Here is a 26,180-nt window from a genome sequence, read left to right on the forward strand (position 1 = left end):
GGGATTTCAGCAATAGACAGAGAAAAGGGAAGAAAAGAGAAGGTCGACTAGGATAGTGATCATAAACCCCAGCCGCCAGCCCCTCATTCTATTTATAATTAACTTAAATATGGGATATTACAAAGATGCCCCTAGTAGGGCGGCAACTTAACTAAGTACTTACAATTCCTTTAAAAATAAAAGACTAATGGGCCCAAGGCCCGACAACTTCTTAAAATAAAAGAAGACAAACTAAACATAAATTGGCCCAACATAAATCAGCCCACTCAACAGTTATTTTCAAAAGGGTCTGTTTCCTTTCTACCAGAACTGGCTTTCATGCTTCAAAGACTTTGGTGCTCTTTCGTGCAATGAAAAGTTGAAAAAAGTGATTTCTTTTTTTTGGCAATTGCCAGCATAATGTTCAATAAAGACGTATAGTGGTGAGCATGTTGCAACATGAAACAAATGATTTCTTTTTTTTTTTTTTGATCAATAACAGTGAATTTTATTAATAAGATGGAAAAGCTGAATTACAAGGTAAGGAGCTAAAAAATCTTAACTCCCAAATACCCTATAAACCCGAATTCATAAAACAATTACAAAACAGCCCAAAACATTGAGTTTCTGTTCACCCCTTGCCTAGCTAGACCATCTGCCAGTGCATTAGCACTTCTCACTATCCATGTACAACGGAAACAAGTGAATTTGACGAGAATAATAATACCTACCAAATGAAAATTTTCTCAGTGTTGAAAAACAGCCCACTTGATGTGTGGAACTGTTTGAGATTAGATGCAAACCAGAAAAGAGAACAAACAAGAGAAGTAGAGAAGAAAGAGCTGGCGGCAATGAGTGTTAGAGAGTAAGAGGTTCGAACTTAACCTCTCTCTAACACTCTAAACATCTTATTAATAAGTTAATCTTTGACAAATTACAGAGAGGCCCTTGAGAGAGCAGGAAAATACAAAAAACAGAATAATACAGAGTATGGGCCCAGAATAAGGCCCACAACAGAGAGAAACATAACATAACATAACATAACATGAACTAACTGTCTATGGGCCATTCGGCCCATCTTCTCTACACTCCCCCTCAAGCTGAGCATAGATGTTAATCATGCCCAGCTTGCCAGTGTCATGTTGAAGCCTTGCCTTGGAAATGCCCTTGGTGAGAAAATCTGCCAGTTGTCCGTCAGAAGTAATGAATGGAAGACACACTTCACCGGAGGAGACTCTTTCACGAATAAAGTGTCTATCAACCTCAATATGTTTGGTTCTATCATGTTGTACCGGGTTGTGAGCAATGTTGATGGCAGCCTGATTATCACAGTACAACATCATGGGTTTGTCATGATCTACCCCAAGTTCTTCCATTAATGACCTTAACCACAACAATTCCGAGACTCCATGTGCCATGGCTCTATATTCTGCTTCGGCGGAGGATCGAGCCACAACTGTTTGTTTCTTACTCCTCCAAGAGACAACATTACCAACCACCAGACTGCAATACCCTGAAGTAGATCTTCTATCATCAATATTTCCAGCCCAATCAACATCCGTATAGGCTTCGAGTTTCAGATGACCATGTTTGGCAAATAGAATTCCTTTTCCTGGAGAGCCTTTCAGATAGCACAAAATCCGTTCTGCTGCTGCCATATGGGTATCTCTAGGAGCATGCATGAACTGGCTAATGCAACTGACAGCATACGCAATATCTGGCCGAGTCATGCACAGGTACAAAAGCTTCCCAAGAAGTCTCTGAAAGACCCCTTTGTCTTCCAACAAAGTTCCATCCGAAGCTGAAAGTTTGTGACTCATATCAAGAGGAGTTGCAGCTGGTCTTGCACCCAATTTTCCAGTTTCAGACAACAAATCAAGGACATATTTCCTCTGGGAAATAAGAATCCCATCCCTGGATCTGGCAACTTCTATGCCAAGGAAATATCTCAACTCCCCCAGATCCTTAATCTCAAATTCTGTACGGAGGAAAGACTTAAGGCCCAGAATGCCTGAGACATCATCACCAGTCACTATAATGTCATCAACATATACAATGAGATACACTGCTAGAGACCCACTTTTCTTCACAAAAAGAGTATGATCTGACTGTGTCTGAACATAGCCGAATTTAACAAGTGCAGCTCTAAATCTCTCAAACCAGGCTCTAGGAGATTGTTTGAGGCCATAAAGAGATTTCTTCAGTTTACATACCTTTCCTTGCATATCTTTCCCATACATTCCTGGAGGAAGACACATGTAGACCTCCTCATGTAAGTCACCATTCAGAAATGCATTCTTTACATCTAACTGATAGAGAGGCCAATCAAAGTGAGCTGCCAGAGATAAAAGAACCCTTACCGATGTCATCTTAGCAACAGGGGCAAAAGTCTCCAGATAGTCAATCCCATATGTCTGTGTGTAGCCCTTTGCAACAAGTCTGGCCTTGTACCTCTCAATAGTCCCATCTGCCCTGTATTTAATGGTAAAAACCCACTTGCATCCAACTGGATCCTTCCCTTCAGGCAAATCCACCACCTCCCAAGTACCATTTTCATGTAGAGCATCCATTTCAGCCTGCATGGCATCTCTCCATGCTGGAATCCCAAGAGCTTCTGATACAGACCTAGGAATGTGGTTAGAAGCAACTGAAGAGAGGTAGGCACAATATGAAGGGGAAAGTAGGTCATAAGAAAGGTGTTTGGAAATGCAGTGTGCAGTACACTTCCGCTTTCCTTTCCTAACAGCAATGGGGACATCAAGATCTGGGAAGGGGGATTCCAAGGGAGCTGAAGCAGTACCTGGTATCTCATCTGTGATTGGGAGGGTATGAGCCTCATCTGTTGTAAGGGAAACCACTTGCTCATTCCTGGATCTCTGCCTCTGATACACTTTGGGATTATGGGTAGGACGAGGAGGTAAAGAAATAGGAGCACTAGGACAAGAGGAATGGAGTGGCTGATCCTCCGTCGATTCATTTTGTGAGGATACAGATTTGTCAGGAGACTGAACTGGGACAGGAAGGGGAAGAGCAAAAACTTGTGACAGACTCTCCCCCTGTTGACAATGTCCTTCCTGAGGGGAACCATAAAAAGGAGAAGGTTCATCAAAGGTAACATCCATAAAGACATGTCTGGTGCCAGTCTTTGGATCAAAACAACAATAACCCTTTTGTGTGGGGGAGTAACCGAGGAAGATGCATTTGTGGGCTTTTGGTTCAAACTTGTGTCTCTGCACACTTGGAATGTGAACATAACAGGTACAACCAAACACACGAAGAGGAATTGGGAAGAGATCCTTATCTGGATGAAGAAGACTGAAGGGGGATTTAAACCCTAAAACCCTGGATGGCATACGGTTTATGAGATAGGTAGCAGTAAGTACAGCATCACCCCAAAATCTTGTGGGAACATGTGAGGCAAATAAAAGGCTCCTTGCAACTTCAACAATATGTCTATTTTTTCTCTCAGCAACTCCATTTTGTTCTGGGGTTCTAACACAGGAGCTTTGGTGAATAACCCCCATGTCAGAGAGATACAAGGATAGGCTCTTCTCAAAATACTCTTTTGCATTGTCAGATTTGAAAACCTTGATTCTGGTACCAAATTGAGTCAAAATAAGCTCATGAAATTGCCTCACAAGTCTCGGGACTTCATCTCGGGATTTCATTAAGTATATCCAAGTGAATCTAGAAAAGTCATCAATAAACAGGATAAAGTATTTGTAGCCCCCCATAGAGGATAAGTGGTAAGGCCCCCACACATCAGAGTGTACAATATGAAAAAGAAAAGAGGATCTTTTATTGCTCACAGGGTAATTTTTTCTACAATGCTTTGACAACTGACATGACTCACAACTGAGACTGGACACACTGACTCCCTTAAACAGTTTAGGAAGCAAATGACTTAAAGCAGAAAAAGGTAAATGACCCAACCGACAATGACTCAACATAATTTGACTGACAGACTCTGAAGAAGTAGAACCGAAAGCAGCATTCTTGGGATGATCAAAGCATTGGCCAGGGGTGTCGAGCAAGTATATTCCATTCGCTTCATGGCCACTCCCAATCACCTTCCGAGACTTCAGGTCCTGAAACACACAGTGAGAAGGGAAAAAGGTTACACAACAATTCAATGACTTGGTCAAGCTACTTACAGATAACAAGTTGGTATTTAACTTTGGTACATGAAGAGTGGAAGATAAAAGTAAAGAGTCTGTAGGCTTGACAGTTCCCTTGCCAGAAATGGGGGCAAGAGAACCATCAGCTAAGGTGATTTTGTCACGACCAGGAAGCAAATCATATGACACAAACAAAGTGGAAAGGTTGGTCATGTGATCAGAAGCACCTGAGTCAATGATCCAAGGGGTCTTGGGATTACCTGAGGTAGATGCATGGTTAGCAGAAGCCCTTATACCTGAGTGAGCAAATGCAGTGGTGGCTGGACTTCCAGAAGGGTTGGATGATGAAGTTACACCTTCAAGCTGGCTGATCATCCTTCCAAACTTCTCATAATCAGCTTTCATGGCTGCCAATTGTGCACTTGCAGACTCAAACTCTGTATCTGTACTTGTGGCTGTATGTGCACTTCCTGTCTTTCTACTGTCATTCTTCTTCTGGAATCGGATAGGGACAAGACTGGGATGCAATTTCCAGCACTTGTCCTTAGTGTGTTTCGGCTTCTTGCAATATTCACACACTACCTCCTTCTTTCCTGTGCCACTGGGGGCTCCTGTAACCCCTTTGGGTTTGATTCCCATATTTGCAAAATGATCATTGATACTGACCCCTTGAACCTGCACTTGCCTCCTGCTTTCTTCACTGCTGACCAAGGCATATGCTTGAGACAATGAAACATCTTCCTTGGACAAGATGTTTTGCTTTGTAATGTCATATTCAGAATTCAGTCCTGTCAAGAACTCAAAGACCCTATTCCTTTCAACCAATTTCCTATATGTTTCAGCATCCTTAAGGGTATCCCATGTCACGACCTCTATCAAATCAATCTCTTGCCATATAGATTTTAGGGCTGAGAAGTATGCTGCAAGTGACTTCTCCCCCTGTCTTAGATTCTTCACATCACTTCTTAGTTTGTAAGCTCTGGCAACATTCAACTTCTGGGAGTAAGTTTCTGCAACACTATTCCAGATTTCTTTAGCCGAGTTCATCCACAGGTAATGTTGGCTAATCTATGGCTGCATTGAGTTCACAAGCCACCCAATCACTGTGTAATTCTCCTGCACCCATTTCTCATAAGAGGGATCCTCCTCTGGGGGAGCTTTCTTGCTCCCAGAGATAAACCCCCACTTTCCTCTACTGCAAATATGAATTTTTACGGATTGTGACCAGGCCAAATAATTGGTTCCATCCAGTTTAACTGTAGTTACAGCCAACAAGGAATCAGTTGTAGTTCCCAAATTATGTCCATATTCAGCAGTGCTCTTGTTCTCAATTTCTGAGAAGTCCATTATGTAACAACTTCAATTAGGGTTTCGGCAGGCCCTTAAAAGTGATCTGATTTCAAGGAACTCAGATTGAGTTGAACAATAGCAAACACAACAACACACAAAACTCAGTTCAGAACTGACAGCCGTGAGAACCAAGTTTGGTGGCAGCACTTTCAAAGAGGAGAAACCTTGATTCAGCCTTCAAGAAAAAGTAGTAGGCCTCCAAACAATATGTATTCTTGGTTCCCAAGGAGAACAAAGAAGAACAGTCCACAGTACCTAAGAGGACTTTTTACAAACACTATGTATGCAACAGTCAACACTTCACTGTTAACAAGCAGAAATCACTTCAAGAACACTTTGTCTAAGTCCAAGAAGCAGCTGAACTAAAGTAGAGGCTTGTACCACTTAATTTAGATCAGTTTTTAGCAGTTTGGAAGCCCAATAACAGCCGAACCACACTTCCAGAATAACCCAGAAATCAGTCCAGCAACAGTGGGCCGAATGGAGGTGTGCTTTGAATGCTTTAACAGTCCTCCCAAATAACAAAAATAACTCAGCAAAGAACTGAGAAAACAACTTACAGTATCTCTGGTTTGAACTTCAAACCAGGCCGAACACTTTCTCTGAGCTAGCTTCGAAATCTAGCTTCGGAATCCCTTTTCTCTGATTTCAAATCAGGCTGAAAAACTTGCTCTCTGATTCCTCCTGGTCACCGAACCCTTCTCCAAGTGTATAGAAACTTGGGCACCCTCCAATGACCTCCAAGAACCAGGCGGATGACTGTAAACTTCAGCCCTAGAACCTCCTCATGTAGTTGGCTGAACTAGGACCACATGAGGGACACGCCAAGCAATGGCCCGCTCTGATACCAAGTTGAAAAACAGCCCACTTGATGTGTGGAACTGTTTGAGATTAGATGCAAACCAGAAAAGAGAACAAACAAGAGAAGTAAAGAAGAAAGAGCTGGCGGCAATGAGTGTTAGAGAGTAAGAGGTTCGAACTTAACCTCTCTCTAACACTCTAAACATCTTATTAATAAGTTAATCTTTGACAAATTACAGAGAGGCCCTTGAGAGAGCAGGAAAATACAAAAAACAGAATAATACAGAGTATGGGCCCAGAATAAGGCCCACAACAGAGAGAAACATAACATAACATAACATAACATGAACTAACTGTCTATGGGCCATTCGGCCCATCTTCTCTACACTCAGCATGCTAGTACCATCCAAAATCAGTAATTCTTTTGGTCAAAAAGAACCATCTTGTCAGGATAACTCTGAAGGAGATTGTCATATAATTTTAGATTGGATGTAACCAGAAAAAAAAGGCCCACAAATCTTGAGATATTTCATTAGAGACGCAAAGGACTTGATAGCTAGGCCCACGAATCTGCCAATAACATTGCTGACACTTAAGTTAGCTAGAGAGGGAGAGGGCAGATCTGAAACAACCACAAGGCTGACTGTAATTTCACATCTTCATCCACAGTGCTGACACTTAGTTAGCCTGAGACTTCGCCCACAGGGCTGACTGTAATTTTACATCACCATGCTTCTTATGTGTGTCTGGATAGGTTACTACAATGTTTTTGTCACTTCCTTTCATTTCTTTCCAAATGAGGTCATTTCCTATCTTTTTATCTTTAATGAAAATTTTGAATGTTGCTTTTTATCAGCAATTGTAAATTTTACAAAATTAGAAAAAGTAGAGAATATTTACAAATTTACAGAAACCCTCTTAAGAGATAAATTCTTCTCTCTCCTCTCTTTTTTAGTTACAATTAAGTGCATAACATTTGATTTCTTCCCACCCCTTGTTTTGGTAATGTATCAGCCATACAATTTGTTGTTCTTTTTACCCAATGGAATTTAATTTCCATATTGCTTGTCAGCCGTCTGAACATTTTATTTCATTCTTATATGCCCACATAGTTGGCTCACTACTCATCAACCAGCTTATCACCATCTCCAAGTCCTCTTCAATAATAAATTTCTTTATATTTTATGCTTCTAGCTTGTTGCGAATCTTCCATTAATGCATAATTTCACCTGCAAGGAATCCCCTATACCTACTGATCCCAAAAATAATGCAACAATAGTACCTTTTTCATTTCTAAAGACACCCCCACTACTAGAGGTTCCAGATTGCCCATGCTGTTACCACCACAGTTGAGCTCTGAAACCTTTATCTGGTGGATTCCAGTTAAAATCTATCACATTCTTTTATTGATGATGTGCTGCCGACTTTTCTCCACTTCCTAATAATATCATCTGTAGAAACATATGATAAGCTCTCCAAGGGCTTTACTCAGTAGCCCACTCTCACTGTGGTACACTATTAATGCCTCCTTGCTTCTTTCTTTGCCCTTGAGTATTCTTCCATTCATTTCTTCCCACATCATCCAAAAAAGTGCAGCCCCAGTGCATCTCCACAAGAGGTTTGTAAGTGATAACAAGTCTCATCATTAGCTTTGCAAAGACTACATTTCTGGAACAAATCAAGTGTGTTAATTTTCCCACAATAGGCTTCCCAAGAAAAGCTCAGACTCTAAGAGGAATTGGCCTACACCAAACTTCTGTCACAGGAAAAGGATACAATTGACTAGTAGAGGAGGATAAGACCTTGAAGAAAAAAACACAAGAGAAAGAACCAAAAGGGTTTGGAGTCCAGATTCTATAGTCAGACTTAAAAGGATCCAGGAACACCCTGTCAAGAACTTGGAGTCTTAAGACACAAGGAAGTTCTGGAACCAATTCCCTTAGAAGGATCTGGGAACACCTTGTCAAGAACATGAAACCAATTCTCCTTTTAAAGAAGAGAGTGCAAATAAAGATAGAAGTCGATATTTAAGAGAATATTGCCCCACCCAAGTGTGTTCCCAAAATTGGATATTAGTCCTAGAGGAAACATCATACCTGATACACGTGAGGAAGAAGGGAAGAATTCTATGGATCACCTTCCAGGAAGACACCCTTGTTAGCCCTTGTAGACAAACCAGGATCCCATCCACTGTCCAGTAACACATGGATACTTACCACCACCTTATCCCACAACTTCTCCTTATCTAGGGGTAGCCTCTGCAACCATTTTCCTAACAAAGCTATGCTCCTCTCTCCACATTCCCCATATCCCACCAACCTTTTATTATCAAAATATGAGAACTGTTACAAGCAGCCCAAATAGAGGCACCAGGTATTACCTCCCTTGAAAGTGTAAAAGACAACAGAGCACTAGAAATAAACCATTACAAGGTATCCCAGTACAGATGTCACCTCAAAATCCCTTGTTTAGCAAGATAATCAGCCATAGCATTTGCTGACCTGCCCACCCAAACTAAGCTAACATTCATATTCCTTGTTAGCCAGCTAGCCTTCTTTAGTAGATCCTTGTAGTACCACATGACTGAGTTCGGGTCGGTTAACCAACCCACAACAACCTTAGAGTCTCCTTCAATTAGAAGATTCTCAACACCAAGTTGATTTGCAATTTGAATTCCTTGTAAAGATGCCAATAACTCTGCCCTATTTGAGTCTCTTAATCCCACTGGACCCAAGTACAAGGCTAGAATATTACTATCCTCATCTCTCAAAACCCCTCCTATACATGAGGGGCCAGGATTGTCTTGACTACTTCCATCAAAATTCATCTTAACACAACCTTCAGGTGGAGGGGTCCAAACTACAATAAGCCTTTCCTTCTTGGAGGAACTATTTGCCACAGCAGACCAATTCCTCCAAAAATCATCAAAGGAAAACAAGTGGAAAGAATCCAAAGTTCTCAGCCAATGAATTGCCCTTGTTAAGATGCACTCCTTGACATCTAGGAGGCTTCGTTCCTTTTCTTTAACAATTCTTGCATTCCTTTCTTCCAAATTGTCCAAAGTGCATCTGCTCTAATGCATTTCCACATAATCTTCCCACTTTTGGTAGGCCACACAAAGACTAACGAATCAAAAAGCAAACTTACATCAGTAGGTAGGTTCCACCTGCACCCAAACAAGGCAAAAATCCAATCCTAAATAGCAACAACAAATGAACAAGAAATTAGTAAGTTGAAGCAGTCCTCACCATTAGCTTTGCAAAGAATGCACCAATTAGGAGACAAGCGCAAAAATAGTTTTTTCTTCCACAAGAAGTCTAAAGAATTGATTTTCCCACAAAACACTTCCCAGCCAAACAAGATAATTTTAGGGGGAACAGGCCTAGCCCAAATCTCCTTAGACAGAAAGACAAACTGAACGGAGGAAGAGCAAAGGGCCTTTAAAAAGGAGGCACAAGTGAAGGCACCTTTTGGATGGGGGGGACCAAATCCTATTGTCCGCTTTTAAAGGATCCAAACAGACATTATCAAGAACAATGAGTTGCGGAAGATGTAAATCAGTCCTGTAAAACTGATATAAACTTGGTAAAATTTAGAGAGAAAGAAGGAAGAAGAATAGAGAACAACAGTACAAAGGAAGAAGATGGAGAAAGGAAGAGGAAGAAGAAGAAGAGTTCGAATATCTCTTCCCTCCCTTCTCTAATCCTTTTGTTAAATTTCAATCTAAGGTTAATTACAAGTATTTCCTTAAGTGGGTGGCCAGCTAGGCAGTAACATATAGAAAACTAACAAAAGGAAATGATAGGCCCATTAGCTAATAACATATTACAGGAAAAGATACTAGGGCCCATTCGGCCCAGTCTCTCTACACTCCCCCTCAAGCTGAGCATAGATGTCAATCATGCCCAGCTTGTTTATATAGTGTGCCAGCTTCCCTCTTGGAAATCCCTTGGTTAAAATATCAGCCAACTGCTCTTCTGAGGCGATGAATGGCAAGCAAACTTCTCTTGGGGAAACTCTTTCTCGTATAAAATGTCTATCAACCTCAATGTGTTTAGTTCTGTCATGTTGATCAGGATTATGTGCAATATTGATAGCTGCTTGGTTATCACAGTAGAGCATCATTGGCTTCTCATAGTCAACCCCAATTCTTCTAAAAGTGATCGTAGCCACAGTAATTCTGACACACCATGTGCCATTGCCCTGTATTTTGCTTCAGCAGAGGATCTGGCAACTACTGACTGTTTCTTACTCCTCCATGAAACAATGTTCCCTACCACAAAAGCACAATAACCCGAGGTGGATCTCCTATCATCAAAACACCCTGCCCAATCAGCATCAGTGTATGCTTCCAGCTTCATGTGTCCATGTTTAGCAAATAGAATGCTTTTCTGGAGTACCTTTCAAGTAACACAAAACTCTTTCTGCAGCAGCTAAATGAGTATCTCTGGGAGATAAATTGACTAATAACACTCACTGCATAGGAAATGTCCACCCGAGTCATGCAAAGATAATAACAACTTCCCAAGCAGTCTTTGAAACACTCCCTTATCAGATAAAAGTTCACTATTTGTAGCAGAAAGTTTATGGTTGGGATCAATAGGAATGGAGGCTGGTTTAGCACCAAATTTACTAGTCTCAGCAAGGAGGTCAAGAACATATTTGCGCTGAGAAATGAAGATACCATCCTTAGATCTAGCAACTTCAATGCCCAAAAAATATCAGAGATCTCCTAAGTCCTTGATTTCAAATTCGGAGTTAAGAAACCTTTTGAGCTTACTGACCTCATGGGTGTCATTACCCGTGACCACAATATCATCAACATAGAATATCAGAAAGGTCACCAGAGAGCCATTTCTCTTCAAGAACAAGGTATGGTTAGATTGAGTTTGTGTGTAACTAAATGAGACAAGAGCAGCCCTGAATCTTTCAAACCAAGCCTGAGGAGACTGCTTGAGACCATAAATAGATTACTACAGTTTACGCACCTTCCCTTGCATTTCCTTTCCATACACTCCTGGAGGCAAAGACATATAGACCTCTTCATGTAGATCTCCATTCAAGAAAGCATTTTTAACATCAAACTGGTGGAGAGGCCATTTATAGGTAGTAGCTAGGGACAACACCCAGAGTGAGGTCATCTTAGCCACAGGAGCAAAGGTCTCAAGATAGTCAATACCGTACATCTGAGTGAAGCCTTTAGCCACCAGCCTGGCCTTAAACCTCTCAATTGAGCCATTAGAATGATATTTAATGGCAAATACCCATTTACAACCCACTAGTTCCTTCCCTTCTGGCAAGTCAACAATATCCTAGGTATGGTTCTTATGCAAAGCATATAGTTCAGCCATCATAGTAGCCCTCCATTCAGGTTTAGATAGGGCTTCTGGTACAGACATAGGTATCACATGGAAAGAAACAAAAGCAAGAAAATAGTAGTAGGTAGGAGATAGAAGGCTATAGGATAGGTGTTTAGAGATACAATGGGTTGCACACTTTCGCTTGCCCTTGTGAAGAGCAATAGGAAAATCAAGGTCTGGGAAAGAAGTAGATGGGTCAGAGGAAGACTGACCTATTACCTCAATGATAACGGGAGGAGCAAGAGGCTCATCTGTAGGAATGGAAACAACTTGCCCATGTCTGAATCTGTGGCTTTGGTACCACTTTTGGAGAACAGGATGATGAGGAATGACAGGAGGATGAAGTGGAGGGGGGGGGGGGGGGGGGGGGGGGGAACAAGAATACTGGAGGTAGGCCCAGTGGGAAAAGTGGACACCTCATGAGATGACTCAAAAGGGATAGAAAGAGGAACTATTGGAGACATAGCAAAGGGTTCCTCAAATTTCTCCCCCTCAGCGGGAATGCTAAAGAAAGGAGTAGATTCAACAAATGTGACATCCCTACATACAAAACGAGTGCCACTAACCGGATCAAAACAACAATATCCCTTCTACGTGGAGGCATATCCCAGGAAAACACATTTACAAGCCTTAGGTTCAAATTTGTGCCTTTGATGGCTGTTAACATGTACATAGCAGGTGCACCCAAAAATACAGAGAGGAAGAGAGAACAAATCCTCATCCGAAAAGAGAAGGCTAAAGGGGGTTTTAAAGCCAAGAACCCAAGAAGGCATACAGTTAATCAAAGAGGTAGCAGTAATGATTGCATCTCCCCAAAATTTTATAGGAACATGGAATGCAAAAGGAGGGATCTGGCAACTTCACCCACATGCCGGTTCTTCCTTTCCGCCACTCCATTCTGTTGTGGAGTGTAGGAACAAGAACTATGATGAATAACCCCAAAAGTTTCAAGATAGGTTGAGAGGGTTTTCTCAAAATACTCCTTAGCATAGTATAAGCCTGGGCAAGAGTAACCTCATCTTTGGCTAGAATATTCTGCCTAATGATATCAAACTCAAGGTTGAGTCCTGTAAGAAACTCAAAGACCCTATTTCGTTCTAGTAACTTCCTATAAGTTTTTGCATCCTTTGTGCTCTCCCATACAACTGTCTCCATAACATCAATCTCCTGCCATAAGGATTTCAGCATAGAATAGTAGATTTCCACACTCTTCTCCCCCTGTCTTAGGTTCTTCACATCATTTTTCAGCTTGTAAACTCTAGCTATATTCAACTTCTGTGAATAGGTTTCAGTATTATTGTCCCAGATCTCCTTAGCCGAGGACATCCAGAGATAATGTTGACTGATATGAGGCTGCATAGAGTTGACCAACCATCCTATGGCTGTATAGTTCTCCTGCATCCATTTCTCAAATTCAGGGTCTGCCTCTTCGGGTTTCACCTTACTGCCTGTGAGATACCCTAATTTTCCTCTACTACAGGCATAAATCCTTATAGACTGTGCCCAAGCAAGGTAATTGGTTCCATCTAACTTAACTGTGGTCACACCAGTCAAAACGAAATCTACCGAGCCAAGCCCGGAAATAGGCACCTACTTGAACTCACTTCTGTATTGCTCCATTAATCAAACGAAAATCATAAAACTAGAAATCTGATCTTTGAAACTCACTTGAAGTCAAACAAGTACCCAGATGCTAGAAAACTAGGGTTTCACTGCACCCAGCTGTCGGGGAGAAAGAGAGAAGATGCAGCAACCTACCAGAGCTTCCCAATCTCTTCCAAACCTGAACTGCCCTCTTTTAGAAGTCAAAAGACACCTCCCAAGTACAGAGCACCACACCCAATGCTTCACTATTATCTGCAACTTCGAAAATCTCTAATCGGCTAGGGTTTTGGGCAAAAACATTACAGCATCACTTCGTGGCAATTTCCAGTCAGAATACAACTCTCCAAACCCTCTACCAACTAGAAAAAAGGTCCTCTAAACTATAGAGAACCTATCTCTCCATACACTCTCTTAATCGAAGGGTGTATGGGAAAAGGAGAAAAAGAAAAAAGAGAGAAAAGAAACCTACTCTGATACCAAGATGTAAATCAGTCCTGTAAAACTGATATAAACTTGGTAAAATTTAGAGAGAAAGAAGGAAGAAGAATAGAGAACAGCAGTACAAAGGAAGAAGATGGAGAAAAGAAGAGGAAGAAGTAGAAGAGTTCAAATATCTCTTCCCTCCCTTCTCTAATCCTTTTGTTAAACTTCAATCTGAGGTTAATTACAAGTATGCCCTTAAGTGGGTGGCCAGCTAGGCAGTAACATAGAGAAAACTAACAAAAAGAAATGATAGGCCCATTAGCTAATAACATATTACAGGAAAAGATACTAGGGCTCATTCGGCCCAGTCTCTCTACACGGAACAACACCAAGTTTAACATCCCTTAAATCCCTACTAAAACCAAAATTCCAACTTAAAGACAAAGGGGAAGGGGAGGGGGGAGGGAAGAAAATAAGAGAAAACCTTATTCTTAAACAAGGAAATAGAGTAGAGAGAAGGGAAAAGGTCCTTGAGAGACGAATTTCCCACCCAAACATCTTCCCAAAAGTAAACAGAATTCCCTAAACAAACACCATACCTAACAAAGTTAGGGAAGGATGTTGTGAATAGCTTTCCAAGGAGTAGTGAAGCTAGTTCAATAAGAAACACTACCATCCCAACCATTTTCCAAGCAGCCGTGAATACTCGCTATCACCTCATGTCACAACCTCTCTCTTTCCAAGGGCCATCTCCACAACCACTTACCTAACAAAACTATATTCTTAAAACCAAATTTCCTATCCCCAACCCACCTTCTTCCTTGCTCCTACACACTATCTCCCACCTTTATGTATCCTACTTTGTCATGTAACAACCACAAATGCCCTAAGCCAGAAGCCAAGTTGGAAATATCACAAGTTAGATAAGTTTCAAATTAGTAAGGTAGATCCCACTCATACTAAGTTTCAGCCTTGAAACAAATGACACACTTGCCCAAGTGATTTGACTGGTTAGAACCTTAGTAAGAAAACCTGATGGTTGACTCATGAATCACCTCAAGTCAGCCTATAAAGGGAAATTGCTCAAAGTTGGTCTCAGCCGTCCAGGATATTAGAAGGGGTGGACTGGATATGGACCTAACCAACAGCATTTTCTTGCATGAAATGGCTACTTCAAATTCAAACCCACATTCTCACATTTGTCAGCCCAAGATTTCACCATTGTGTCAACGAATGGCCCCAACCTTGAGCTCATTTGTGCTCCCAAGAATCAAGCACATAGTTTGTAGAAAAGGCCCTCCCAAATATGGATTGTTCAAGCAGGCCAACATTAGAGAAAGAATACAGCACCTACTTTTCCTAAAAAGTTATCTTAAATATTCTATATCTTAGGACTTGGTAGTAAACCTGGTAACATTTTGTTCCAATAGATAATAGTTGATCTGGTAAATTCTTATACATGTCACTCTTTAAATTAAAAAAAAAACAATATAAATTTTTAAAAGTATTAGGACTCTTTAATTGTTAAGATTTAAGAATCTTAGGTCTTTAATTAAGATAAAGATGTGATTTTTAACATTTAAATTTTAGATTAAAACTCAATATTTAGGATTTTACTTGGAGATTTCTAAAATCTAATTATTTGAATAATTTGATATATTATGATTTAGGACTTTATCTTCTCTAGTTGTAAAGAATCTAAAGATATAAAATTAAACATTAGATTTCATTTAGAACTTAGATTTTCAAATTTCAGATTAAGTATACCTATAGATCTCTTATCCAATAAAACAATACTTACAGATCTCTAAATTTAATAAAATAACAAATCATCCTACCATTACATATTACATCACATCAACTTAGCCTTGTCCCAACCATTAATGAATCATGTTCTTCCATTCACTCTATTCACTTCAGTGCCATATCCATTGTTATTTTTTTTTTTTTGATGAATAAAGAAAAACTTTATTACTTCAGAATATAATAGAGAACTTTAAACTCATACAACAGCCCTTGGAGAGGCACAAGCTGCAGCCTCTCCCAACTGATTACAAGGAAACTAGAAAGGAAAAACAAGCATTACAGCTGAGCCCAAAACAAAACTTCCATATTTTCCCCTTGCTTAGCTAAACCATCAGCCAAAGCATTTGTGGATCTCCCCACCCATTGTATAATAACAGACATATTCCTTGTCAGTCAGTTAAATTTTGACTTTATTCATGTAGCACCACATAGTATCCTCAGGGTTCTTCAACCACCCCACTACCACCTTGGAATCCCCTTCAGAAGCTGGCCTGCACCTAGCAGATTTGCAAATTGCACTCCTTGTAGGACTGCTAGTAGTTCTGCTCTGACTGAATCTCCAAATCCCAAGGAGCCTGAGTAGAGAAATACAATCTCTCCAAGTTCGTTTCTCAGACTCCCCCCCCCCCCCCCCCTTTCTAGAGTGCCCTGGATTGCCCTGACTACTCCCATCAAAGTTCAGCTTCAATGAACCTTCAGGCAGTAGAGTCCATCAGTCCATCTTGTAACTGCCCTGGTCTTCCTGGATGAATACCTTGCTACTGCTTACCAATTTCTCTTTCTCCATAAATCTGAAAAGGAGAAATGATGGAATGGTTCCAAGGTCTTAAACAATTGTTAAGTTATTGGCTCTTAAATTATGTCACTACTTCAACCCATGCCATTTTTTATCTGCTCTGATCCCTTCTAAACCCTTTCAACTTGTAACAGATAACTTTAAGTGGAGTTGTAGATGGTGTCCTATACACTTTTTTCATCAGTAACTGCATAATTTCATTAAAGAAAAAAGGAGTGTACAGCATAAACAATTACAGAAGTATAAGGTAAGTCAATGAGAGAGAAAATCTCTTATCTCTCCCCAGCTATTCCCCTCACTTACAAATGTGCCCAGAATAGAGGTTCTCTCCCCACCCCTTGTTTGGCTAATGAAATAGCACAACGTTTAATCCAATTGAAAGAGATTTCCATATCTCTTGACAACCACCTGACTTTCTTCTTTTCATTACCGTACCCAAAGCTTTGACTCCTCGCTTTGTAACCAGCTCACTGCCAATTTTGAATCTCCCTCAACAACTAGCTTCCTAATGTTCAGATCCTTCACCCTTTGAACACCTTCCAACAGAGCCCACACTTCTGCTCCAAGGAAATCTCCCTCCCCAGCTGGACCTAGGTAAAGAGCTAATATCTTGCCCTCCCCATCTCTAAAAACCTCACCAATACCTGATAAACCTGGGTTTCCCATACTATTCCCAAGTCCCATCAAAATTAAGTTTAACAGACCCTCTTTCTGGTGGAGACCAATAGTTGAGCAAGATTCAGCCACTTCTTTCCACTTTCTAAGGAAGTCATCCATTGGCACATTTGAAAATGTATCCAAGGATTTCAACCAATGTACCACTTAATTGTGATTGTTTCCAATAAGTCTTTCTTGCTTAGTCTACTTTCCCTCTTACTTTATTGTTGAGGATTTTGTGTCATTTGCAGTCTTTTAAAAGCACAAGGCACAGGGGCCAATTTGCACCCGAGGCGCAAGGCAAGGCGCATTTCAAAAGACAGAATTTTCAGGAAATTCCAAAAAAATGAAAAGATATATATATATATATATATTAAAAATTCAGGAAAAAAACAAAAATAATACAATCTAAATTTCAAAGAGTTAAGAGTTAAGAAATGAGTGCGACAATGCAATCTAAAGTTCTAATTTCTATTCTAAAGTCTAAAGTTCTAAACAATTAAATAATTAAAATAACATACTAAGTTACTAAGATAGTATCAATTATCAAATTCAAACTTTCAAAGATTCAAATAATGAAATAATCATATTATTAAAATATAAAAAGATGTTAAAGCAATGTCACCAATGTGCTTATAAATTACAAAGAATTTAAATATCATGAAAAAGATAAGATACAAAAATACAAATATAAGAGAAGTTAAAAAGACACTTACCTCTCTAAGTCTCCGATATCCATGGCTCACACATGAGTTATGTCATATAATAAAAATTAATCATTTACAATGAACAAGCAAATGGGGATTGGCATAATATCATAATTTCATAAATAATGAACAAGAATACAAACATAAAAGAAGTTATTAAAAGAAAACTTACCTCTCCAAGTCCAAGTCTCCACTCTCCATGGTGTTAAAAGTAAAACAATTAAGCCTCAATAGTCAATACCACTTATGACTTAGTGACTTACCACAATCACTACATCTAATATCTAGTAAGTGGTAATCAGTAGATTCACACATGACACAAGTTCACATTCACATCATTGATGATTGATCAAGATTCAAGATCAATAGTCAATATTATCAAAAAACAAGTATGGTGTGACGTGACTGGCATAAAAAAAAACGTCAGTCTTAAACAAAACAAACAAAAAAAAGAGTAGATCTTCATTCTTCAAGCCTTTAAAACAAGCTGGCTGAAATAAATTACTCTCCAAGTGTCACCCATTCACTCTTCATTTCCATAACCTTCTTCCTCATCATCTTCTCCATTGGAAGTTCAACTTCATCATCCTCCTCATCATCAAAATTATAGTCTCCCAACGCCTCTTCCGATTCTTCTTCCTCAAACTCTTCATCTTCCAAACGAAGTTGAGAACTTGAACCTCCTCTAGACCTTCTTGCATTGGCTGATGTTGCTACTCTTGCATGAGAAGTTGAAGCTACACCTGAACCTCTATTTCTAGTGCTCCTTATTGGCTCTTTGACTCCCGAAGCAAGAGCCACATCTCCCATGTTAAAGAATCATCATGGAATACCAAATCATTTTTAGCTCCACCATCTTCACGTGCCATCTCCCCCAATAACCATTCATTATTTTCATCTATATCTTTCAAAGATATAGGATCAGTGACACTACGTGAATCCATGTTCTCTTTAAGCAATTGGTTATACTTAATGAAGACTAAGTCATTCAAGCACTTTTGATCCAACCGATTCCTTTTTTGGTATGGATCTGCATAAATCCATAAAACATAAGATTGATAAATAAAATTAAAAGTTTAAAACTAAAAGTATCAACATATAATGGATTATAAAATATAAAAATATAATGTTAAAATCTTAAATGAAGTTTTAATTACATGCTCAAATACACTCCAGTTGCTCTCACATCCAAATGCACTACATGTCAAACTAAGAACTTTAATTGCAATCTTTTGTAAATTTGGAGCTGAAACACCATATGAAACCCACCAATTTCAGCACAAAGTTCCCAAGCACTACTGGTCTCAAGCAGTCCTTACCGCATCATATCTGATAAATCGGATGCCATCCAAGGTGTTGGGTATGAAAACTCCTTTCTCTGTCCTTTGCCCTAATCTTCCAGATTTTCCTCTTCCACCTAGAGTCTTTGGTTGTGTGTGTTTTATACATGTAAAGGATCCAAAGAAGACCAAGTTGGATCCTAGGGCTACGAAAGGAATCTTTCTAGGTTACAAGTGTTATGATCCCGTCACCAAGAAGAAATGCGTCACAAAAGATGTGGTATTTTTTGAGTCTCACTCCTATTTTCATTCTTCCCAAAATCCTCTTCAGGAGGAGACTAGTGGGATGGAAGAGGATTCTTCTTCCCCCTCCTTTTTTGTGTCTCTTTCTGCCTCGGGCCTTCCATCTTCTCCTCCTGATCCTCCTAGTTGTAGCATCCCGGGTGAACCTAGTGAGGCTCCCATTGCACCTGTTACCACTCTTGATGCTGCAGATGTAACTGAGGACACCAGTAAGCAACATAAAGATATAAGAATCACCTACAACAGAAGGAAAAAAGACCCTCTAACTCATGGCAGCAATCAATCGGACTCAGATCAATCTGCCTCAGCAATTCCAGGTAATCCTATCACTCATACTTCTGATTTGGATCTCCCCATTGCTCTTCGTAAGTCTACCCGTTCTTGTACTATCCGACACCCCATTGCTGAATTTGTTTCTTACTCGCGTTTATCTCCTCATTATTCCTTTGTGTCTGCTCTCTCCTCTGTGCATGTTCCTACTAGGTACCCAGAGGCAGTGTCTAATCCAGGATGGAAAGAGGCTATGAATGAAGAAATGAAAGCAAGGACTTGGGAATTAGTGGATCTACCAGAAGGGAAGAGCACTGTGGGATGCAAGTGGGTATTCACTATAAAGCATAGGGAGGACGGGTCCATTGAAAGATATAAGGTCAGACTTGTGGCAAAGGGGTTTACTCAAAAGGAAGGGATGGACTACAAAGAGACCTTTGCTCCAGTCGCAAAGCTCAACACAATCCGGGTCTTATTGTCACAAGCTGCAAATTTCTCATGGGAGCTACATCAGTTGGATGTGAAGAATGCTTTTCTAAATGGTGATCTACGTGAAGAGGTATTCATGGATCCTCCACCAGGTTATGGTTTTGATGGGAAAGTATGTAAACTGAGGAAAGCATTATATGGCCTTAAGCAGTTTCCTCAGACTTGGTTTGAAAGACTTTGTGGGGCCATGAAGAGAGTGGGATACACTCAAAGTGGTGCAGATCATACTTTGTTCATAAGGAAACAGAATAGCCGACTTATGGTACTAATCGTCTATGTGGATGATATGGTGATTACAGGGGATGATCTAGAAGAGATAAAAAGATTAAAGGAGTTCTTGGCTTCTGAGTTTGAGATCAAAGACTTGGGCCATCTAAGATACTTCCTTGGAATTGAAGTTGCTAGGTCACAAGAGGGCATCTATATATGTCAGCGAAAGTATGTCCTAGACCTTCTAGGGAAAATAGGTATGATGGGGTGTAGACCAACAAATACTCCAATAGAACAGAACCATGGTCTACAGGAATCAATTGGAGAGGACCACCTTGATAAAGAAAGATACCAAAAACTGGTAGGGAAGTTGATATATTTGTCTCTCACTCGACCAAATATTGCTTATGTTGTACATGTTGTCAGCCAGTTCATGCACTCTCCAAAGATTCCTCATATGAGAGCAGTGGAAAGAATTCTTAGGTACTTGAAGACTTGCCCAAAAAAAGGAATTCTGTTCAAAAAACACAATAAAATTGAAATTGAAGCGTATACTGATGCAGATTGGGCTGACTCTGTTGGGGACAGGAAGTCTACTTCTGGGTATTGCACGTTTGTTGGAGGAAATCTGGTTACATGGCGAAGTAAAAAGCAGAATGTGGTTGCTAGATCAAGTGCAGAGGCTAAATATCAAGCTATGGCTCATGGTGTTGCTAAACTGCTGTGGCTTAGGACCCTTCTTGGTGAACTCAGGATAAAGGTCGAGTGTCCTCTCAGGCTGTACTGTGACAACAAGGCTGCCATCAACATTGCAAATAACCCAGTGCAACATGATAGGACGAAGTACATTGAGATTGACCGACACTTCATTAAAGAAAGAATTGTCTCAGGAGAACTCTACATTACTTATACTCCTTCCGAGATGCAGATTGCAGATGTGCTAACTAAAGGACTAGCTTCAACGAAGTTCTCAGACTTACTTGGCAAGCTAAACATGACTGACATCCATGCTTAGCTTGAGGGGGAGTATTGGTTCGACTGTTTTTAGTGTTTATGTTAGTCATATTTGTGTCTTAAGTTCTTAGTTATTGGGCCTAAACTTGTTTAATGTTTTATTTGTTTTATTTGTCTAGGTGTCCCATCACTAATCAGGGGCATTCTAGCTCATTCATGTAACATTATTTTATAATCATCTATATAAGAGTGTAGGGCCGGCTGAAAAGAAAAGCTGCCTTTCTCAAATCTTCTCTTCTTCTTCTTCGGCTGCTGTATTCCAGCAAACAGTATTCAAAGGAATACCTGCTTGGTAGAACCATCTAGCAATGCATATAGAAACTTGTTCTCTTGCCTCTTTGTTATATGCATCGCTAATGGTTGTTTGTGTCAATCTTTTCAACTCCCTTCTCATTTCCACAACTTGTTCTGGGCTAGTTGTAGAAATAAACCTATCCATGAGGCCCCTTTGTTGTTTTATGGGTGGTGGCCTATTGGGTTTAGAACTTGATTCCTTAGTCATAGACCCCAAAGGCCTAGTCTTTGAAGTTGCATTTACACTACCAGATCTCCCTTGGCCACTAACTCCAAGTATGTGAACATCATCTCCCAAATCATCTTCATCTTCAACCATATTCTCGAAGTCATCATAATCTAAAATACAAGTGCCCTCTTCTTCCTCACCCATACTTTCTTTCACAGTTTTTTTTTGTTCATATAAGCCAAGATCTCTTCCCTCACATCTTTAGGACATTTAGGAGAATCCTTTATATTCCTCCTACCACCAATGATGTGTTCCTTAGCTCTATAAATTCCTCCATTAGTAATTTTTCCACAAAAGTTACATGTCACTGCATTGGTGTTCTTGGGATCTTGCAAGTGACAATATTTCCAAGCTGGATCTCTTCTATTTAATTGAGTTCCTTGGCTTTCTTCCTGATTAGCACTCATATCAGCCATTTTTTTATTAAATATTCTTGCACGGAACTACGGAAGCACTTTAACCCTAAATCAATGAAAAAAATTAAATAAACTATTAAGTTACAAGTATGACTGAATAGAAAAATATAAAATAAAAAATAAAAAACTAAATAAAGATACTACAGAACTATGGAAACTGTGTGTTTGCCTGAACTGAATGTGATGTCAAGATCACAAGATTCACAACAAAACACTGATGATAAAACTAAAATAAATCAGTAGAAGAAATAAATAATGTGTAAAATGATCAAACCAGTGCAAAGAAAAAAAAAAACTAAGGAAGAAAAAAACCAGGGAAGAAGAAGAAGGGGGCTGGGGGTGGAGACCCTGTTTTCCGTGCAAACAGCAACTGTGGAAGAAAAAAAAGAAACGAAGAAATAAAGAAAGAATAAGACAGTGCAACTGTGCAAACTAGTGAGGAAAAAAATAATAGAAGGGGCAGAGACCTCGTTTTCAGTGCAAACCAGTGAGCAAAAAAGGAAAAAAAAAGTATAGTGAAGAAGAAGAAGAAGGGGCGGAGCCCCTGTTTTCGGTGCAAATCAGTGATGAAAAAAAAGAAATGAATAGGGAAGAAGGAGGAGGAGGGGTGGAGCCCCTGTTTTTGATGCAAATACAATGAAGAAGGGGCAGAGCCCCTGTTTTCGGTGCAAACCAGTGATGAAAAAAAATTGAAATGAATAAGGAAGAAGAAGGAGGAGGAAGTGGAGGGGCGGAGCCCCTATTTTCAGTGCAAACCAGTGAGCTAAAAAGGAAAAAAAAGTATACAGTGAAGAAGAAGAAGAAGAAGAAGGGGCGAGCCCCAGTTTTCGGTGCAAACCAGTCAGGAAAAAAAAACACATAAATGAACTGGGAAGAAGAAGAAAAGAAGAGGACTAGGGTGGATCCCCTGTTTCACACTCCAAAGAAGAAGAAGAAGAATACCTATTTTCGATTGGATATTTGAATCTGCTGCTCTTCCTCTTGGAGTTTGAACGAAGAAGAGTTTGCAATTGTTGTTGTTCCTTCCTCTTCCAGCCTTGAGTTGAGTTCGAAGACAACTGTTTGTCTCCCTCTTTTGCTTCTTTACTTGTTTAGGAAGTTTTTGATATTTTCCCACTACTTTTCTATTATTTTTACTATATGGTATGCAATAGGTGTAAAAAAATAAAAGAGAAACACCTTTTATATATGATAACAATTATCTATAAACTACAAATACAAAGTTATTGGTGTGAAAATTTTAATAAATTCTCATGCAACATAATTCACTCAATCAAGTGATTGAATTTTTATTATTTTGGGTAAGGCCCATTCAGGGAATCATATGGACTGTTCCGCTTAATTACATCCCCACAAGAAAGTAGAGAACACCTTTTGATTCTGACTTGGAGAAATGAACGCATAGAACAAAAGAAAACAACAATAGGATACTTCAAAAAGAACTCTTTATTTGCTTTTCTTTTACATCAGGTGTACAAGAATGAGAAGAAAGAAGAAGAAAATACACTTGAGAAACTATACAGCAATACATTTCTCTTTTTTTTTAATACAAAGAAAATTTCCTTCTCACTCCTTTCTTCATAATAAGTTGTAGTCAATCAGATGAAATTCTGATTGTAGACAGCCTTACTCCTTGGAATTTTGCATACAAAGTAGTCAATCAAATTGAACATTTGATTGCAGACGATTTTCATCCCTCCGCTCTTCATTTTCATTTGAAGGGAACCATAATCAGCCTTTGAATTTAGACTGTAGATGGTTTATTCCCCAACTTTGTCTTGAAAGAGGGACCATAATCAACCAAGTAGAGGCACCTGATTGTAGATGGTTTATTCCCTCCTACTCTTCATTTTCATTTGAAGGGAATCATAATCAGCCTTTGAGATTTAGACTGTAGATGGTTTAATCCCTAACTTTGTCTTGAAAGAGGGACCATAATCAACCAAGTAGAGGCACCTGGTTGTAGATGGTTTATTTCCCTCTTTTTCCTTTCTCAAAAGTAATAACAAAAGGGAGAGAAAGAAGGATACATAGCAGAAGACATAAATAGGAAGTATTCACAGAGAGAACTTTCCTTTTCTCTACCTATATTAGTGAGACTTTTCCTTCCTTGCCTTCCCTTGAGCACTTCTCTTTTCTTCTCTCCCTATCTTTGCTTTTCTTAAGAATCTCTTGTGAAAATTTTCTCCGAAGAGTCTCTCTGTGTGTCTCTGTTTCTAGCTTCCCCTTAAGGAGCTTAAATAGGGAGTGGGGTGGTTATGTAACTACCCCCTCCTCCTAGGTGAAGGACACTTGTCCCTCCCACTTAAAGAGAGGGAACTCCCCACTTAAAGAGAGAGAACTCTCCACTTAAGAGGGGGAACTCCCATACGGGATACCTTTTTTATAATTTTAATGATTTGGCTAGTAAACTAGCTAGCCCACTTATTACAAATTATTTGAATAAAAAAATGACTTCAACAGTGCCCCCTTGAGCACTGTGGGCCCAAAATCCTAGAATATGGGCATATAGGGCTCAAAAAAGCAGTTAAAGTCATAATTTATGAAAGTTTTGTCGTTATAAAAGAATTGAGCCAAAATTGGAAGAGTCCTAGTATGATCAGGACTCTTGCAATATCTTTCGTTAGACAAGATTTGATATAATCTACCTATTTGATTAATTTGATGAGGTTTTATAGTTACTCATCTTGTTAAATTGAGAAGTCCTAGCGCAACTAGGACTCTGGACTCTCGATTTTGCTATGCTTGATGTCATTAATTATGTGATTTGATTTGAGTATTTGAGGGTTAATCACAGATTTTCATGGTTGGAAGAGTCCTGGTTGAAGTAGGACTCTTTGATTTTATCAAATTATCTTTGGTCCACCCTTAAATCTTGATCCCAAGTTGTTTTTGACCAAGACAATTATTTTGTAGGCTCAGAAAATAATAGTCCTAATTTAAGTAGGATTCGTGGAGGAAACCTGGCTTTACTAGGATTTTTTTTTTTGGAAATAATCATGTAATTAGTTTTTTTTTTAACTGAAGAGTCCTAATCTGAATAGGTATTAATGGTCAATTTGAATCCTTAAGGGTTGGGTATTAATGGTCAATTTGAATCCTTTTGAAATGGAGATATTGTAAGGGGCAAAATTTGAAAGCTTATTATGGTTTTGGACTTATATTTTCTTTTTATATGTTTAAGAGGGTTTTGATTACATTTTCTTTTTATTTAAATCCCTTTTAGAAGTGGTCCCAGCATCTTAATTTATTTAGGAGGCTCGGGCTTAACTTTCTTTGCATTTAACCCCCTTTTAGAAGTGGACCCAACCTCTTAATGTATTTAAGAGGGCTTGAGTTTAACTTTCTTTGCATTTAACCCCTTTTTAGAAGTGGTCCCAACCTCTTAATGTATTTAAGAGGGCTTGGGTTTAACTTTCTTTGCATTTAACCCCTTTCTAGAAGTGGTCCCAGCCTCTTAATTTATTTGAAGAGGCTTGGGCTTAAACTTAATGGACCTAAATGGGCTGTTGTATCATGAGTTGTTAAGAGGCCCACGTATGGCCTACTGTGAAGCCATTAAATGGGCTAACTAAGGCTGTGTACTTGGGCCCAACTAAAAGCTGCAAGTGGGCTATTTTAAAATTTCTTATTTAAACTTAAAATAGGTCCACAAATAAGTTGTTATAAAGCTGTTGAGTGGCCTGCACGCCCCAGCCTTTGTTATTAACCCTAATGAACAATCCTAATCATATTAGGACTGTAAGACTGATTTTGGCTATAAAAGACATGGGCTGGCATTCCAGCCTCTATTTTTTTTTGTTTCACAAACTTCTCACAAGCTCTCTACGGTTCATGAGAGAAAAGTGAACCTCTCCTTCAGTTTTCAAGTCAAGGAGCTGCTGAAATCTTTCAAAAAGAGAGACTTTTTGTCTTCTCTTCACAATCTGTGATTAAACAAAGAAAGTTTTCTTTATTTTCTGAAGTGGTGGACGAACAAAGAGAGATTTTTTTTTCTCCTCTTGGGGAGAAAAAAAAAACCTAAAACAGGATTGATATATATTTTTTTATTGCTGTCAAGAGAAAGCTTCTCT

At 39.4% G+C, this 26,180-nt stretch overlaps 1 protein-coding gene across 2 annotated transcripts in view; it reads right to left on the minus strand.

Annotated features, from left to right (window-relative positions):
* Positions 1 to 26,180, minus strand: part of LOC104605045 (phytochrome B) — a 47,313-nt gene that overhangs the window by 1,840 nt on the left and 19,293 nt on the right. The window contains exon 4 of one of the 2 annotated variants that reach the window (XM_088886386.1): positions 18,483 to 18,632. The exons of the other annotated variant lie outside the window; for it this stretch is intronic. Within the exon in view, the coding sequence (XP_088742512.1) occupies positions 18,587 to 18,632 (46 nt within the window). The 3' untranslated portion in view covers positions 18,483 to 18,586. Of the gene's footprint in view, positions 1 to 18,482; positions 18,633 to 26,180 lie in introns of those variants that run through there. 2 annotated transcript variants of the gene reach the window in all.

The sequence above is a fragment of the Nelumbo nucifera genome, chromosome 4 (genome assembly GCF_055504915.1).
Source record: "Nelumbo nucifera cultivar China Antique chromosome 4, China Antique-T2T, whole genome shotgun sequence".
NCBI classification, from domain to species: Eukaryota; Viridiplantae; Streptophyta; class Magnoliopsida; order Proteales; family Nelumbonaceae; genus Nelumbo; species Nelumbo nucifera.